This window comes from Scatophagus argus, chromosome 17 (assembly GCF_020382885.2).
Source record: "Scatophagus argus isolate fScaArg1 chromosome 17, fScaArg1.pri, whole genome shotgun sequence".
NCBI lineage: Eukaryota > Metazoa > Chordata > Actinopteri > Scatophagidae > Scatophagus > Scatophagus argus.
This window is the reverse complement of record NC_058509.1, coordinates 10,422,626-10,437,943: the sequence shown is the minus strand read 5'-3', so window position 1 is coordinate 10,437,943 and position 15,318 is coordinate 10,422,626. Positions and strand designations below refer to the sequence as shown.

The 15,318-nt window shown below is 41.1% G+C and overlaps 1 protein-coding gene across 3 annotated transcripts; it reads left to right on the top strand.

Moving 5' to 3' along the window:
• Nucleotides 1–510: 510 nt before the first annotated feature.
• Nucleotides 511–13,260, top strand: pip4p2 (phosphatidylinositol-4,5-bisphosphate 4-phosphatase 2). 3 transcript variants are annotated; one of them, XM_046417533.1, is made up of 8 exons: nucleotides 511–842; nucleotides 6,701–6,825; nucleotides 7,539–7,645; nucleotides 7,852–7,975; nucleotides 8,565–8,639; nucleotides 9,207–9,259; nucleotides 11,217–11,307; nucleotides 11,778–13,260. In XM_046417533.1, the coding sequence occupies exons 1-8, from the start codon at nucleotides 737–739 to the stop codon at nucleotides 11,919–11,921; spliced, it is 825 nt and encodes a 274-aa protein (XP_046273489.1). In that variant the 5' UTR covers nucleotides 511–736; the 3' UTR covers nucleotides 11,922–13,260. The 3 variants fall into 3 exon arrangements, with proteins under 3 accessions (XP_046273489.1, XP_046273488.1, XP_046273491.1); XM_046417532.1 differs by having other exon boundaries at nucleotides 517–842; nucleotides 6,677–6,825; XM_046417535.1 differs by lacking the exon at nucleotides 8,565–8,639 and having other exon boundaries at nucleotides 524–842; nucleotides 6,677–6,825.
• The last annotated feature ends 2,058 nt before the right edge of the window (nucleotides 13,261–15,318 follow it).

Sequence of the window (15,318 nt, the reverse complement as noted above, 5' to 3'; positions counted from 1 at the left end):
CACTGCAACCATCTTCACTTGCAACATCTTTATTAGAGCTAAGGCCGTCGGAATAAAAAATATTTTAAAAAATTAAAAAGGTTTGAGTCCTTCTGACTAGGCACAAATAATGTGCCACATCATGATGAGAGCTTGTGAGTTGACACGGCTTCGTTTTATTTGACCAGCAGTCGTAGCCTCAGGTCGGGAATCACTGGCCTAAATAATACATAATGGTCTGAATACCTGTGGACTGCACCTCAGTTATCCTACAGTGACACCTAGTGGTGAATACTGGAATCCTCTGCTTTAGTGATTTATCCTCCGTCATTAAAAAAACACAAACATCCACCTGTTTGTGTGGTATTGAAGCAGAACATTTTGTTATTCGTGAAAATGTGGCTTAAAATTCAAATAACAATGCGCACTGCAAAAAAATTAACTTAACTTCTGGACACTTTTTTTTTCTTTTTTTTTTAAAAACACGCCATTCCATCACAGTATCCAGTGCGTGTAGTGTTCAGCTCCTTATACCCGGATTCAGCGCACTTCTCATGCCCCGGGTCGTGTCAGTGAGGGGCGGTGATCATCGCGGAGCTCCTCCCTCCTCTAGGCTGCCGTCACCGGTGCTCGCTGGACCGGAGGAACTCGGCACCAACGATCAGCCGCCGGCTGCTCCTCTGTGCTGAGGGAAGACTCGGTGCAGCCAGGAGCCTCCCCGCCGCCTCTGCCCGTACTATCTCAGTGTAACGACGACATGGCCTCCGACGGCATGGACGAGCGATCTCCGCTGCTGTCGGGCCCCAACTCCGAGAACGTGACCCCCACCGCTCCCCCATACCTGCAGGATTCAAGTCCCCGAGGTAAACACACGAGACGTAGAGCCTGCGAGCCGCCTGCATGCTGAATCATTTTTGGGCGTATCGAGTTTGGGCGTAAATAAAACTGCAGCAAGACACGGCAAGGCAAGGGCAGTGGATCGGAGGGAAAGGTGGAGCTTCCACTGTGAGAACTGGAGCAGTGGGTTAGAAAAGAGGGGCCTACGATAACAGCAAGCTCTTGTTTTTACTGCAGAAATGCTTACATCACGACTCAGCTGGGGCCTGTAGTGTTTTGGGTCTTCACCAAAAGGGAAAACCAAAAACAACACAAGTCGTGATGTGGCACTGTGAGAAGCTTATTGGATGTGGGCTTTAATATTGTTTATTGACGAGGGGGGAATGACCCACTGCAGATGAAGGTAGCCCGGTAGCCTTTTGTCCCAGCTGCTAATCGACAGGATGCCCAGATGTGTCCTTTAGTGGATGAAGCCCAAATCAATGTCAGGTTACATCAAGCTCCTGTACATGAAAACGGGATTGTAAACAACAAATATTTGGCCTTGATTTTGCAAAAACAGCTTCAGTCTGTTCATTCATGCGCTGCAGCTTCAGCACCAACATCAAACATGTGCATTTAGAGACAGAGAGCTGTCACGGTGTACATATTTTGCTTAGTAAACGGCTGAATGTTGGTTACAGCACCATAATACATGCAGGGACTGAATGACACAGGCAATCACAGCTCATAAATCCCCAGTCTACTCCATCTAGGAGCTGCTGTCATGACTGGCCTTTGCACTGAATTGAGCCTGATCCAATTCTAAATTTCTGTAGCAGAAGATCAGATTCTGTTTGGAAGCTGGAGACATACATGATCACACACACAGTTTCTTTCTGCAGGAGGAAAGGTTCACTCAAAAACAACAACAACAAAAAACCCATCCAGATCAGAGTCTCATATCATGGGATTATGTTTTGCTGTATGCCCTATTTCAGCAACACAATTGATTACTAAAATCTGATATAAGTTTGCCTTCAGACACTGTGCCCAAAGTCTCCTCTGTACCTTTTTGTTGTAACAATTCTTTGCCTCGGCACAACGCTGGTTGTTCTGCTGCAAATGAATGGAGTCATTGACCATGTAATGCTCTTTTCGGAGCATTTCAGGACAAATGGCTCATATCGAGAGGAAGAAAAATAAACATGTTGTTGTTCTGAAGCAGTCTAATCTTGCAGAATTCATATTTCCACACCGGATTATTCATAAAGACTTAAACTCTGGACTGTAATAACCTGTAAACCTGTAAAGCTTAAATGAATGTCAGTATATTTCACGGCCTAGTTTGTGCAGTCTGGATTGTGGCTAATACTGGTTTCTCTGGGCTTGTAGGGATACAGTCCCCAATCAGCCAATCTGTAAGATAGACCGAGTCAGATAAGATCAGAGAAAACTGAGAGACAGCATTGATGCTTTGACTAATAATTATCTCTGATTAGAGCTGAGTAAAATATGTTATTTGTGAAAGTGACAGCAACCTCTGCTGTGTTGACCTTTTTGTTTTTATATTTTCCACATTCTGACACTGAAGAATTATGACTCATCTACCTATTGGACAGACTTCTCCACAATTCAGTAGTAACAGGTAGAGATTCACTCTTTGCTGGGTTTTCCTCAGTGTTTAGAGTGTGTCGGCAGTGATGGGCGGAGACCAATGACCTTGGCTGCTTCTGAATGATCATTTAGCTCACCGCGCTTGAGTTTTGTTGTCGCTTGCTTGATATTTTTACGCTTGAATTGCAGAAGAAATGGACTGCAGCAAAAGCCTCTTGACGGCGTTTTAGTCTTCACACTGATGAAGCAGTTCTTCAGTTTTAATTCCGTTCAGAGACGGTGCTTTACTGACGCCGAAAACAAAACTTTTAAAATACCCTTTTTTTCAAGATAATGCTCAATCTAGATACAGTAACAAAATATCAGGGAGTTCAGAGAAAAATTCAAAGGGGGAGATCGGAGAAAAATGCTATTTATACAGGGTGACTATGAAGGACAAGTCTGGTCACATTCTTAGATTCTTTATTTTGTTGACCAGTTCAACAAAAAAAGACCAAAACCGACAATAAAAAGATTCCATTAGTAACTATTATCTGTGATGCTAAAGTCTGATATGGCTCATACCTCTTCCTCTGCCACAGAGCTCCACTGTTATCCAAAAACTATTAAAAACACACCAGTGAGCCACTTCGCTGCCAGATCCGTACTGGAAACCTGATCCATTCTGTGCATGTGTGGACGGGTCAGGTTGATCTGTGGTTATGGTTAGAATCGGGATTGGGATTAGAACAGATTGGGCAGCCTGCACGCATCGGGTAATAACAAGCCACGCTTGCGCAGTGGGCGACATGTTAATTCATTACAGTCAACATAGCCTGATGTAGACAAATGTTGCAAAATGACATTTTGTACACCTCCATCTAGAAACTGAACTGACCTTATGACAAGGGTGATGACCATCAGATGCTCATGATCACATGTTTGCCTCACGGTGCTTAGCCATTGATTAAACAGGCTCATTTTTCTTGTCATAATAAATCATCATCCATCTACAAAATCATAATTCATCTTATCATAACAACCATTATTGCGATTTTATTTTAAAGCCGTATAGTTCACCTCAAGCCCGGAGCACCAAATGTGTATTAATCCTCAACTGGAATTAGTCCCCAACTAACACTCCTACTTGAGTAACAGTTCCTTGAAATGACAGTGCCCAGCTGTTTTAGGAAGTCTTTTTTTAAAAATGAAACTTTAATTTTGTGGCCGGTTTATAATGATTCATGGATTTAATTGGCACTTATGGGCCGAAAGTACTGAGACATACTAATTCATTGTTGGTTTTGATCTTTTCATGGGATTTGTTGACAGTAGGAAACATGTAGAATAACCTTATCCTTTTAACTTTCAAGAGATTTTTATTTCATGCCCCATAGGAAACGGCAAACATCCCTGAGCAGCAGGTCATCATTCTTCACCACAAACCACAAGACCACCGTCATCCAGCTTGGGGTTGGCACCAGCTAGGCAGGATGTGGTGTTGGTGGTGCTGGTAAAGGCGACTGTATGTTGTGCTGCTCCTGGTTGTAGCAGAGCATCTTCTCGTCTTACGTCTGGCTCAGAGGGCAGTGACATTGTAAACATATAGCTGCCATATGCAGTTTCAGATGTAGTGCATTAGGTCAGCGTCAGTGGGCACAGCAGAGAGGGGAGCAAGTAGAAACAGGCCTCTGCTGGGACCGAACAGAGGGAAGTGCTGACTGTGTTTGATTTTTTTCATTTTATACTTCTATATCAGTATTTATGGTTGAAGAAGAGATACTACTCAGCGTTACATTTTGTATGAACTCTACTAAGTACTGTGAGTGATAGGCGCCACCATGTGCGACCTGCTCGCAGTAGGAGTGTCCAGTCTTTGGCATGCTTCGGTTGTATTTTGAGCCACGTTTTCCTGCTTCCCATCTGTCCCTGTGGTGTCAACTGGTTGAGCGTCTCTGAATCTCGGAGCCAAGCTCGTTTACCCGTTCACTCATCCCATTGTGTCGTTCAGGGTGAGACAGGAAGGAAATTTGTCAGATCAGACTGAGGGTCAGGCTTAACGAAGACCTCATAATGTATCACAAGTGAGTGTGACATACTGTAGTGATGTGTTGGTCATTTGTCTACGGTTACAACAAATTACTAATTCTATTATGGATTAACCTGCTGATCAACATTTTATCATTTAATCAATCAATTGTGTTGTCTCTAAGGTGTTAGAAAATACTGGAAAAGGCCTGTTGCCATTCCCCTAAGTCTGGGTTGATATCTTTGAAAAATGAACAGCCCAAACCCAGAGATCCCTGTGATGGTCAAAAAAGCAGCAGCTGCTGCAGCCCTTCATACCTGACGAGCTACAATTAGTGAATTATTGAACAGTTTTGTCTGAAATGTCATAAAAATTGTTGCAGATTCAAATTTGTCCAATTGCACACATGCACACATTTTATATTTCTTTGCTTCTCAATTTCATGAATAAAAGTATTATATTTGATGGTATTTTTTATAGAGAAAAGCTTTGTTACCCGGTTATTGTTGTACTCTCTTATATTTTTACTATATTTTTTTCGGAAACTCCTTACAAGTGCAAATTCTTTCAGTGCTAAACGTTAAATGATTTAATTGAGATGTGAGCTCATTGCCATAATGTCACAGAGATTGTAAGGTACTACAGTAGTAGTAAATGTAGTAGTGGCCAGTGCAAACCTATGGATTAAGTGTATTAAATCCCTGAAAAACACATGGAATGTAGACTAATTACACTGGGTTAATGTGGGATTAAGCAGTCCAGAGTTCACTTGAACTGCAGTTATTTCACAGTAGTTCTTTCAGACATTAAGAGAAAACCAATAAGTCTTTGATCATGTTAATTACACTTGTTTGTGGACTGTAAAACACTAATAAGTGGCCTGGCTATTCTTTGTTCTTTGTCAATCAGAATAGTTTGGTCAGGTGCTTATTAGCCTCATTAATGTAGACATTTTAATTAAGCTGCCCATCAAAAACCCATGTGTTCATTTTATGGCTAAGTGGTACATTTGTAACGTTACAGAGGGCTTGATATTCTATCTGTATCTTTCTGAATAAATTGCATTACACATTACTCACATGTTTCATTACAGCATACTGATATGTCCTCAAAATGCCAATCAGAAGTCTGGCTCGTATCTTACATGTTAGCTTTGTCTACAGCGTGGTAGTGAGTGGCTTTTACGGCACCTCTTTGGTGCCTAAAAGGGCCTATTGTTTCATTCTTAAGCGTCATGGTGCTCGGCCCCTGACAGAGAGAGGAGGGTCACATGTTGCGCCGTACTCGGGCTGTCATGGGTCTGCATTCTGTATGTGCAGGAGTGTTTTCAGGCAGCCTATAGGGCCTGCTGTGCACGAGGATGTCGTAGGTACCAAGGGATTAACGTTTGTGTGTTGAAAATGATTTCTGTGGTTAGAAATATATTAGTCAACAGCTTCCTTCTGTAAGTTGTTCTAGGGTGGGTCAGATATTTGTTTTCATGATTATTTTTATTATCCAATAGTATGCTGATTGTTTTTTAGATTAATTGATGAGCTGTTTCATTTAGAAATGGTCAGCGAGAACCAAGCAATTATTTGAATCACTCAAATGATTAATTAGTTATCAAAATAGTTTAGTTTAGTTTTAATAGAAATAATTTTTTGTCAGTCGGCTAATTGATTAATGTTTAGGAAGCTCTATTTCAAATATTTTTACACAAGTTTAAAGACCCAAAAGAAACCCTCAAATGCTCCTTATCTTCCTGAGTTTTCATCTTTTGGCTTTTTATCAGCAGATGAAGTCACACTATCCTAAGCTGGAATTAGTTTTGACCCTGATTTATTCTTTTGTGACTGTGTGATCAATGTTTTGTGAAGAAAAGACATGGATCATACCAAAAACCCCTGCCAGCCAAACCAACCAGCATTCTCTGCAGATATACAGACACCAGGAAACATTACAATTGAACCCTGTTAAGCAAACGTTTATTTGTTTCTACTTCCAGGTATTTTACCAATCTGTTCACACGTGTTCCTGAAGGTTAAAGATGTTGAACTGTACAGAGTACAGTGATTTGAAAATCAGCCTTTCCTTACATGGAGTAGAGATTTGGCAGACACACTCAATTTAGTGAACTGAATTTAGTTCCTGTGTGAAGTTATTCTTCTTCTCTCACTTCACTCACAAAGATCCAGGTTTGTTCTTGAAGTTTAATAGATGCATGCGATTAACAGCTGGCTGTGTGTTGTGTGCTTTGCCCTCCTCTTCTCAAAGCCGAACTACCTCCTCCTTACACAGCCATCGCCAGCCCCGACGCCGGCGGTGTGCCTGTCATCAACTGCCGTGTATGCCAGTCGCTCATCAACCTGGATGGAAAGCTGCATCAGCACGTGGTCAAGTGCACAGTCTGCAACGAAGCCACAGTAAGTGGACGCCATCGCTGAGGCTGGCGGCAGCTTTATAAATGATTGCTGGTTGTTGACGTCGCAGAGAGAGACATTTAGTGTTCTGTTTGATTTGAGCGGCTCATTGCTGCTGTCTTCCAGCTGCAGCTCTGTGCCCACTTCTGTATTGCTGTGTGGCGTCATTTTTGTGTGACATAACGGTGTGTCATTTGTCAGTAATCGAGAGAGAAGCCATTTGCTTTGGATGCCGAGTTCTTGACTATGCGTCCAGCTTTAGGGCCTTACGAGATGCTGATGTAAACATCTGTCCCATCTGTCAGTCAGTGCAACGCGGTGAAGAGCTGCAGATGAATTGAATGTGATGTCTTTATGTCAGCCTGAGTAGCTGAAAGCTTTGACGGTGGGTGAATAGCAGTCATCACAAACACTCAGGTGGGAAATGCCATTCCTGCCGGCTGATATTTGCGGTGCTTTGATGATATTCTATTACACTTAGTTCAGTGCAGGTTCCCCAGGTAAAAATCCATGTCTACCTAAATTAAACATTTCTCTTTATGAAAGTCTCTCAGATGACACATAACAGCGACATAATATGGACATTTGAAGCTTTCCACCTTGTTAGGTCTGTGCTACCTCCACAGTATTTTAAATGTGGTGCTCTCCTCCTCTTTCATATCTTTGTTTTTGTCTTCTGTTTCAAACTGAGCTCAATTTGATATGTTGCCTTCCAGCCCATCAAGAATCCCCCAACAGGGAAGAAATACGTGAGGTGTCCCTGTAACTGCCTGCTCATCTGTAAAGACACGTCCAGGAGGATAGGATGTCCTCGACCAAACTGGTAGGTCAAGCTCAGTCTGTTTTACTCTCTTATTTCCCTCTTTCTTACTTAGTTTTCCAATCAGACAAAATGTTTGCACATAGAAAGTCAAGTTTTGTCAAACAAATCAGGGCCTTTTTAGAGTTTTATGCCACCAGAAACTTTAATAATCCCGCCTTGGATACCTTGTAATCATAACATTGTCCTTGTCTTTGTTCCTTCAACAGCAGACGCATAATCAACCTGAGCCCTGTGATGGTGATCCCAGAGGAGCAACCGGCTCAGCCTGCACTGCCCATCCAACCTGAGGGAATGAGGGTGGTCTGCGGTCACTGTGGCAACACCTTCCTAGTACGTAAACCCTCCAAGACACCCAACCTAACCAGAACTGTTCATGCAGAATTTTGTTACTGTGCTGTTGTTGGTACTTGCATATTAATAATCTTGAGAGCCAAACCTCAGTTTGTTCTTCATTGTTCGGTGACGGAAGCAGGAGATTTGCTGAGTTACAGCTCAGCTGTGTGGTCGAGTGGTATTGCTTGTCATGCTGTATATCAGGATAATCTTCATGTCAGTGACATATTTTTCTCCCGATGATCTTTTTATTTTTGTTCAAATGAAAAACTCTGTCCAGCTACAGAATACATGATGTTTTTCAAGAAGCTGGAATGCATTTGCTGTGTGTTTTCTTTCCTTTCGCGGCTCATGAAAAATCCTGCTTGATTGCGTTGTGGTTTTGGCTCTTTTGTAGATTATTTCCATCACTCCTCCGCACTGTGTCAGGGATGCTGTCAGTAGTTTTGACTTGCAACATCATGCTTCTATTTATTGTGTTACGTATTAATAAAATTAACCAATGTGTAGTCAGTATGATTCGCACGTCGAAATCAGCGGTATTGTCCTCTTAATGTGTGCACATTGTTGCTTGCGGCGTCTGTAGGGCAGTGAAGACGCCAGGTCATCCCAGCCAATGTCTGGCATCCCCAGCGACGGCTCTCCTCCAGCACAACAACAGGTTGAGAAAGCTGGTCATACTGGTGGACATATTAACAACAGCCTAACCTGCTCCAGCTCAATCTGTGGCCTTATTTACACCGGTGACAATATGACTTTGTGCACATCTGGCTCTGAAGAAAGATCCTGTCAAAGGCTGATTTCTAAGTGTAGACAATTGGCTTGCATCTTGATATTTTGCCTTGATCTGCTTTGGAAACAGCTTCTGTTGAACTTTTCATTACTCCTGTGAAGTCAGATGTTAAAAGTCACATATTAAACCTGTGTCAATAGGACCTAAATTATGCTGATCTGTGATGGGATCTCGTAACCCTGCTTTTTTTTTTTTTTCCCGTCACAACCCTAACGAATACATTCTCAGAATAATTTTAGATGCTTATGTAGCCAACCTTTTGATAATTTCCTCAAATAAAGAAAATCTAAATAAATTTCCAAGTTGTAGGCTGATCATGTAAAGTCATTTCTTGTAGGTTTTGTGTTGATTGTAGTAAAATTACAGTAACATTGAAGTGTGATGGTGCAATGTGTTAACAGCGCTCCTTCTTCTTCTTCTTCTGTTTCCCCACAGTGGATGGAGCTTCGGTTTAACACACTAGCCAAGTGTCCCCACTGCAAAAAAATGTGAGTTCCATTTAATAATCAGTGCACAGAGGTCACAGAGAAATGCACTAATGTCACAGCTGGTGCTCAGTCACGGTTCATATTTTCATTGACTGCAGTGAAATTTAAATCTAATGTGCAGTTTATTGTGTGTTACTTTAGGATTTAATTGGTAGCTCCAACTTGTGTATACTTTACATCTTAGCTGACTGTTTTCACTTCCTGGATGAATTTCCCTTCCTGTTTTAGGCAGTTATTTGTTTTCATTCAGTTTGTACATGAATACCATTTAGCAGTCTCTTTGTGTAAGTGTAAAATCATCCCAAGTAACGCAGAATCTGTGCTAATTTTTGTCAAAGTGACATTATTGTCATCTGTTTTTACAGTCTAAGATTGTTTGCAAAATTTCCTCAGTTCTAAGTTAACATTAAACAAATATTAATGCAGACATGATGCCAGGGAGTGCCAAGAGTCTGCATCTTCATTTTCATGTTGTACAGAAATAAAACCACCCCAGTGCCTGCCAAAATAATCCTATTTTCTCAAACGCAGTGAAAGTGATGAAAGACTCAAATGATTTACAGAATATGGGCCTAAACATACAAAATCACTGATGTGTGTTTTTTTAAAGGCCTGAATATGCTGCAGTCTTGGCCTGGGGATGCTGGCTGGGTTCAACTCATAAACTAGAAAAGCACTCATGTGATGCGACTGGAGCTGTTGTTGCAGTTGAGCTTTAAGGCCATTGACTTAATCTTACTGGAACATTAATTTACCACCAAGACATGCTGTACATTAAAGGAAGCAGCATGTTATAAACCACTGACTTCATGTAGAAAAAAACTGTCGGCTTTCCACTTCTGCCCCTCTGAAGGCTTGTGGTTTGGTTGGATACAGCTTGTCATAGTTGTAAACACTATCAGCTCTTTGACTTGGGTTGCTGGAGAGGTTTATGGACAAATTTGTTGCAGTGAGACGCCAAGCTTTACAGGTCTGGACTTTGTAGTTCTTGGAATAAGAGGGGAGGGGCGGTAACGGAGGCTAATCTAGACGTGTGACAGGAATTAGAGCCTGGCCTGAATACAAGTAATGGGGTGAGAGAGTCACAGGGTTGGGAGAAAGGTTCTGTATGTCTGAAGGTGGTGATGTGGAGACAGTATCTACAGCAGGCAGTGATGCTGAGAGATTCTGCAGCCATAATATACAGTCTTCCATCTCTTTCTTCAATCTTTATTTACTGAAAAAGTAACAGCGGTAGAGTCATGTGATGATTTCACCTTCATGCTTAGGAGGAACTGATACCTTTCAGCATAGTAAAAATCTCCCAGTTCCACTTGTTAAGTGTAGTAAAGTTGCCTTGTCTGTCCGACTAATTATTCTTGTTTTGCAAGTGAGGCTCAGTGCACCTCTGAGAGCTTAAATCTTCTGCTTGTCAAATGAACGAGATGTTCAGGTAGTACGCATGTAAACGGTGAGTCAAACGTAGGTGAAAGGAGTAGAAGGTTAGAAATCCGGTGATCAGGCTCTCCTAAGCCATGTGAATACCAGTGATTCCTGAAGAATGCTTGAGTCCCGTCACATGAGAGCCATGTGAGAGCAGAGTGGGGGAGAAAAGTAAAGTAATAGTGAAGTAACCAAAAAAAAAAAAAAAACTTTTGCCAGTCTGGTGCTTAGAGACAGTTGACTTGTGCGTGTGTGGAGACTGAAGTTGCTGGTAGCTGCTGCACATGTGACTGGCCTCCTGCACTTTCATCTTAAAAACAGGAAGAGAACAATTTTTGGTTCACAGGATTATTGTGCTGCTACAGAGTGAAATCACTGGGAAGAAAGGGTGGGACAAAGAAAGTATAAGACACTTTATCACGTAAAACATTTCAACTGTGTCATAAAAACTTATTTTCAAAGATAATATTTGTTTCTTATACAGCAGATTTTAATTAAGCCTTGTTTTGCTTCTCTTCTCAATCTCTTTCCGCAGATCCTCTGTTGGCAGTGCGCTCCCCAGGAGGCGCTGTTGTGCTTATATCACTATAGGAATGATCTGCATTTTCATTGGAGTTGGATTAACAGTAAGAACCGTCTTTGGTTTGTTTGTGTTCTTTGTATTTTTTTCAGACAATTAGTACGAAGTGACAATGTATTTGTGTAATGCTTTTAAAAGAAAAGTTGCAAAACAATTTCAGTGCAGGAACTATGAAACAGGGAGGTTAGTAACAAACACATGAGGGACGAAACAGAAGTGACAAAAGAGAAATAACTTAAAAAAAGGACATATTTGAAACAAGAGTCTGCTGGCATGCTTGTGACTCTGTGAGGTGATTGATTTAATGGGACTGCAGTCCTTGATATTTTTGTTTCAAAGTTATTAAGATTGTAGGTTGTTTTCTTAATTTTTTTTGCAGCCTTCCAGATGGATTATGAGAGTCCTTACCACAGCAGTTTGCACATGAACAAAATGTAGTGAAATATAGTACACTGATGAAAATCTTTAACATTGATGTTAACTTTTCACTTCTTTTCCCCTCCTCTGCATCATCAGGTTGGGACTCGGGGGTTTGCCAGTCGTTACAATGCGACTTACGTATCTTGGGCGTTCGCCTACCTGCTGGGCCTCATCTGTCTGATACGAGCCTGCTACTGGGGTGCTATAAAAGTCAGCTACCCGGAGAACAGCTTCGCCTAGAGCAGGCTCGGCATGACACGGCTGAAAAAGCAAACCACACTTTTAGTTTTTTTTTTTCCATCTTGTTCAGATTTCAAACCGGTCACGTTCAGTGGAGTGAGACGTCTGCAGAGTCTGGACAGGATTGTGTTGAAGAGATGTACTGTGTGTTTGAAGAGGTGTATGGTATGTTGGAGATTTATCTTGTCTTTGTGTCTGAAATGTTTTGGAGAGTTTTGACTCGCTGAACAAACCTAATCCATGCCCATCAGTGCTCCTACTTGTTCACAAGGACTCAAATCCTGCCCAGGTTTTGCCAGAAATCCTCCAAAATACAGAATCAAGAATTTAGATTAAATTTTTCTTCATGGATGCCAAAATTAGCTGATTTGAAAATGATAGTGAAGCAAACTGGTTGGATTTGGTCTTTCTGGACCAGTTTTTTTTTTCAGCAGCCTGACTGATACCCACTTGATTTCTTTTGTTTCTGACCAGACCAAAATGAGACAACCTCCTAAGAACAGTTTGCCCATTGCACTACGATTATATGCAATTGTACGTGTTGTTTTGCTGCTAGTTAAACTCCAGCTACCGAAAGCTGCATATCCATACTGTATTGTAAACATTTACCTTGCCTGTGTACACTGACATAGTATTGCTATATGATTTTTAACTCTCACAGTGATCAATTAAAAAAAGAAAAGAAAATCCTCCTTAAATACCCATGTGTGCCAACTTTGCTACCCAGTATTAGTCAAGAAGATAAACAGGAACTTTTGTTTGCCATGCAGCTTTTAATTCACTACAGCAATAACTTTTTTTGAGTTATTTTGAACCTTTCCTGTGTACCTCCCTGTGTTTCTTCGCTGCAGTTTTGTTGCCTTCTCACTGGTGGAAAATGAAAACGCGATGACTTCTGTTTGCATGTCGGCTTGTTTATCTGCTGTCACTGAGGTGGTGTTCATTCTGTTTCCGAGAGGTAGCTGAAGCGTGTCATGGTCCTGTCTTTGCTCCTTCTGCCTGTGAATTAGAATGTAAACCTTCCTCCTCCTCCTCCTCCCCCCTCCACTCTCTGACCTCCAGTGAACTCTGTGCTAGCTAGCATTGCTATAGGCTAACTCAGCATCCTGTCTCTTGACCTTGATCAGTGGGCAAAGTTAAAACTTCTAACCTTGTTTTGAATGTGATGTTGATGATGATGACGATGATGATGACGAAGCAGAAAATGTTTAAAAAAAAAAAAACAACAACTTTGTACATAGTGCAGATTCAGTACTTGGGAAACTGTAGTGAGAGCTGGAATGGCTTGTGGGTCTTTTTAAAAAATAATAATTTATCAATAAAATGCAAAAAACGCCTGTATGGTTCTGTTTGCTTGTTGGCTGTGATGTGAATGTTATGATGTTCGATGATGTGTAATAATGTGGGACACAAACTCTGGACAAAGATACAAACAAGGTTCAAACAGGGAACAAATTCATGATATAACACTGCGCTTAAGTACATTTCACACGCTTTTCTTTGGTTTTACATGTGCCATTACTACTAATAATGTTGTATTTATACTTTTACTGGAGTGATTAAAAAGTTTATTCCACCCTTGGTAGTTCCAGAAGCAAAACAAATTAAATTACATCATATTACAGAAACTGTTTCAGCTTAGCTTCTCTTGTATTTTGCTGACCAAACTTTTGCTGAACAAACATATTGTCATAAACTCTGACATTCCCTTCAAGCTGTCAATCATTTGGTCTGATGAAAGTCTAGTCAACAAAAACCTGGTGCAGCAAAAGAGGCAAAAGAAGCTGTTCTCTCAACTACATGACACATCCAGAAACAGGAAATGAACAAAACATGATTTTGGAGAGTACAAGTTAGTACAAAACAGTTCCCATGATTTAATGTCTGTTCTCACACAAGCTGCTTGTCAGTCAGTCACATTTTGTGGACGAGGGTGTGTTTCAGGAGTTCCTGTGAAAAAAGACTTGAACACAGAAAAGAACATTCACATCTTGTTCACTTTACACACAGTGGATAAAGGTGAACATCACAGACGTCGTTCGAAACCATTGTGGCACAAAGACATTATTCTCTTTGTTGGTGTGCCCTTGATGTGTGTGGAGTCGGTGAAGGGTGAAGGACGGTTTGCTGCTCCTGTGTTCACGTCACACTCTTATGACATCAGCAGTGGTCTGAGGAGACAAACTCCTTCCCTGTTAGGAAGTACTGACTGCTATTACAATAGCAACTGCCAATTTCCTTTTTTTAAAAATATAAAATCAAAGAAAGGAAGCCAATTAAGCTGGGCATAATTCATTTATATTCAGATATTCTGTGTGAATATTCATGATGAAAGAGCAAAGTGTACACTCGGTCCACAGAGTCGTAATCCTTTACTGTTTGTCATAGCGTCTTGTGTGATCAGAGTCTTTTCATCTCCTTCCTCGTTTGATGGTACACACAGATTAATGACCACCCTTGATGTAGATCAGGCCCGACTTTCTAAACAGTCATTAAAGGCAGAAGCTTCATTTTCTTAAAATGGACCAGTAACTAATCAACGAGAGTAAACTGGTCTTCACGTCTTCAGAGCCTCTTCACATCCACAGTTGCATACTTTGCCATTTCTCTGACTGGTACACACACTAATAGGCCTAATCAACCAGAGGAACTGAAAACACCTGTAAAGTGTAATTTGATGTTATTATTGGTTGATATGCCATAGAAAATATTTTATCTGACACCCACAAATTAGTGGTCATGTTTCCTGTGCAGTTAAAATGCGAGCAGCCTGTTTTACAACAGCTGCAGTAGAGCTGATAAATGTCCACAAGGTGGTGCCATTAGTGAACGTTTGTTAAAATGCCTCTGCTTGAGTCACACTTGAGTCAGCTGTGTTTAAAGCTATTAAATATGTATACCGTGGTCTTACATGTATGGTTCAAGACAACCTCAAGAGGACCAACACTGCATTATTCATACCACTATAATCTTGATTCTGGTAGAATTATGAATGAAGCCGACTAACCACCCGTGATGCTTGTTCTTTGCTGTTCCTTGTCTGTCAAACAAACTTAAAGAAGATGTGTTATTTTTGAGATGTGCTGCTGCCAGACAAATGGACTAACACCAATAGCCAGGGGGGTACCTTCTGCATAAAGAGTGAGAGCGAGAGAGAGAGACATGGCATACACAACAATATATTGTCTTTATTTATGACCAACAGATTTTCATCTCAGATCGACACATTAAATACAGAAACAACAGAATAATGGTTTAATGAGCTCCCTAGAGCTGCTACAGTTGATACAATTATATCTGTCCTCCTCTCTCTCTCTCTCTCTCTCTCTCTCTCTCTCTCTCTCCCACACACACACACACAATCACAAATACACACACACAAAAAACCACACACACA

Bases quoted from the DNA above. Each gene is read 5' to 3' on its own strand.
- pip4p2 (XM_046417532.1), top strand. From the start codon at position 737: ATGGCCTCCGACGGCATGGACGAGCGATCTCCGCTGCTGTCGGGCCCC. The intron at 8,640-9,206 runs GTTGAGAAAGCT...GTTTCCCCACAG, and splicing joins CTCCTCCAGCACAACAACAG to TGGATGGAGCTTCGGTTTAA. The intron at 9,260-11,216 runs GTGAGTTCCATT...CTCTTTCCGCAG, and splicing joins TGTCCCCACTGCAAAAAAAT to ATCCTCTGTTGGCAGTGCGC.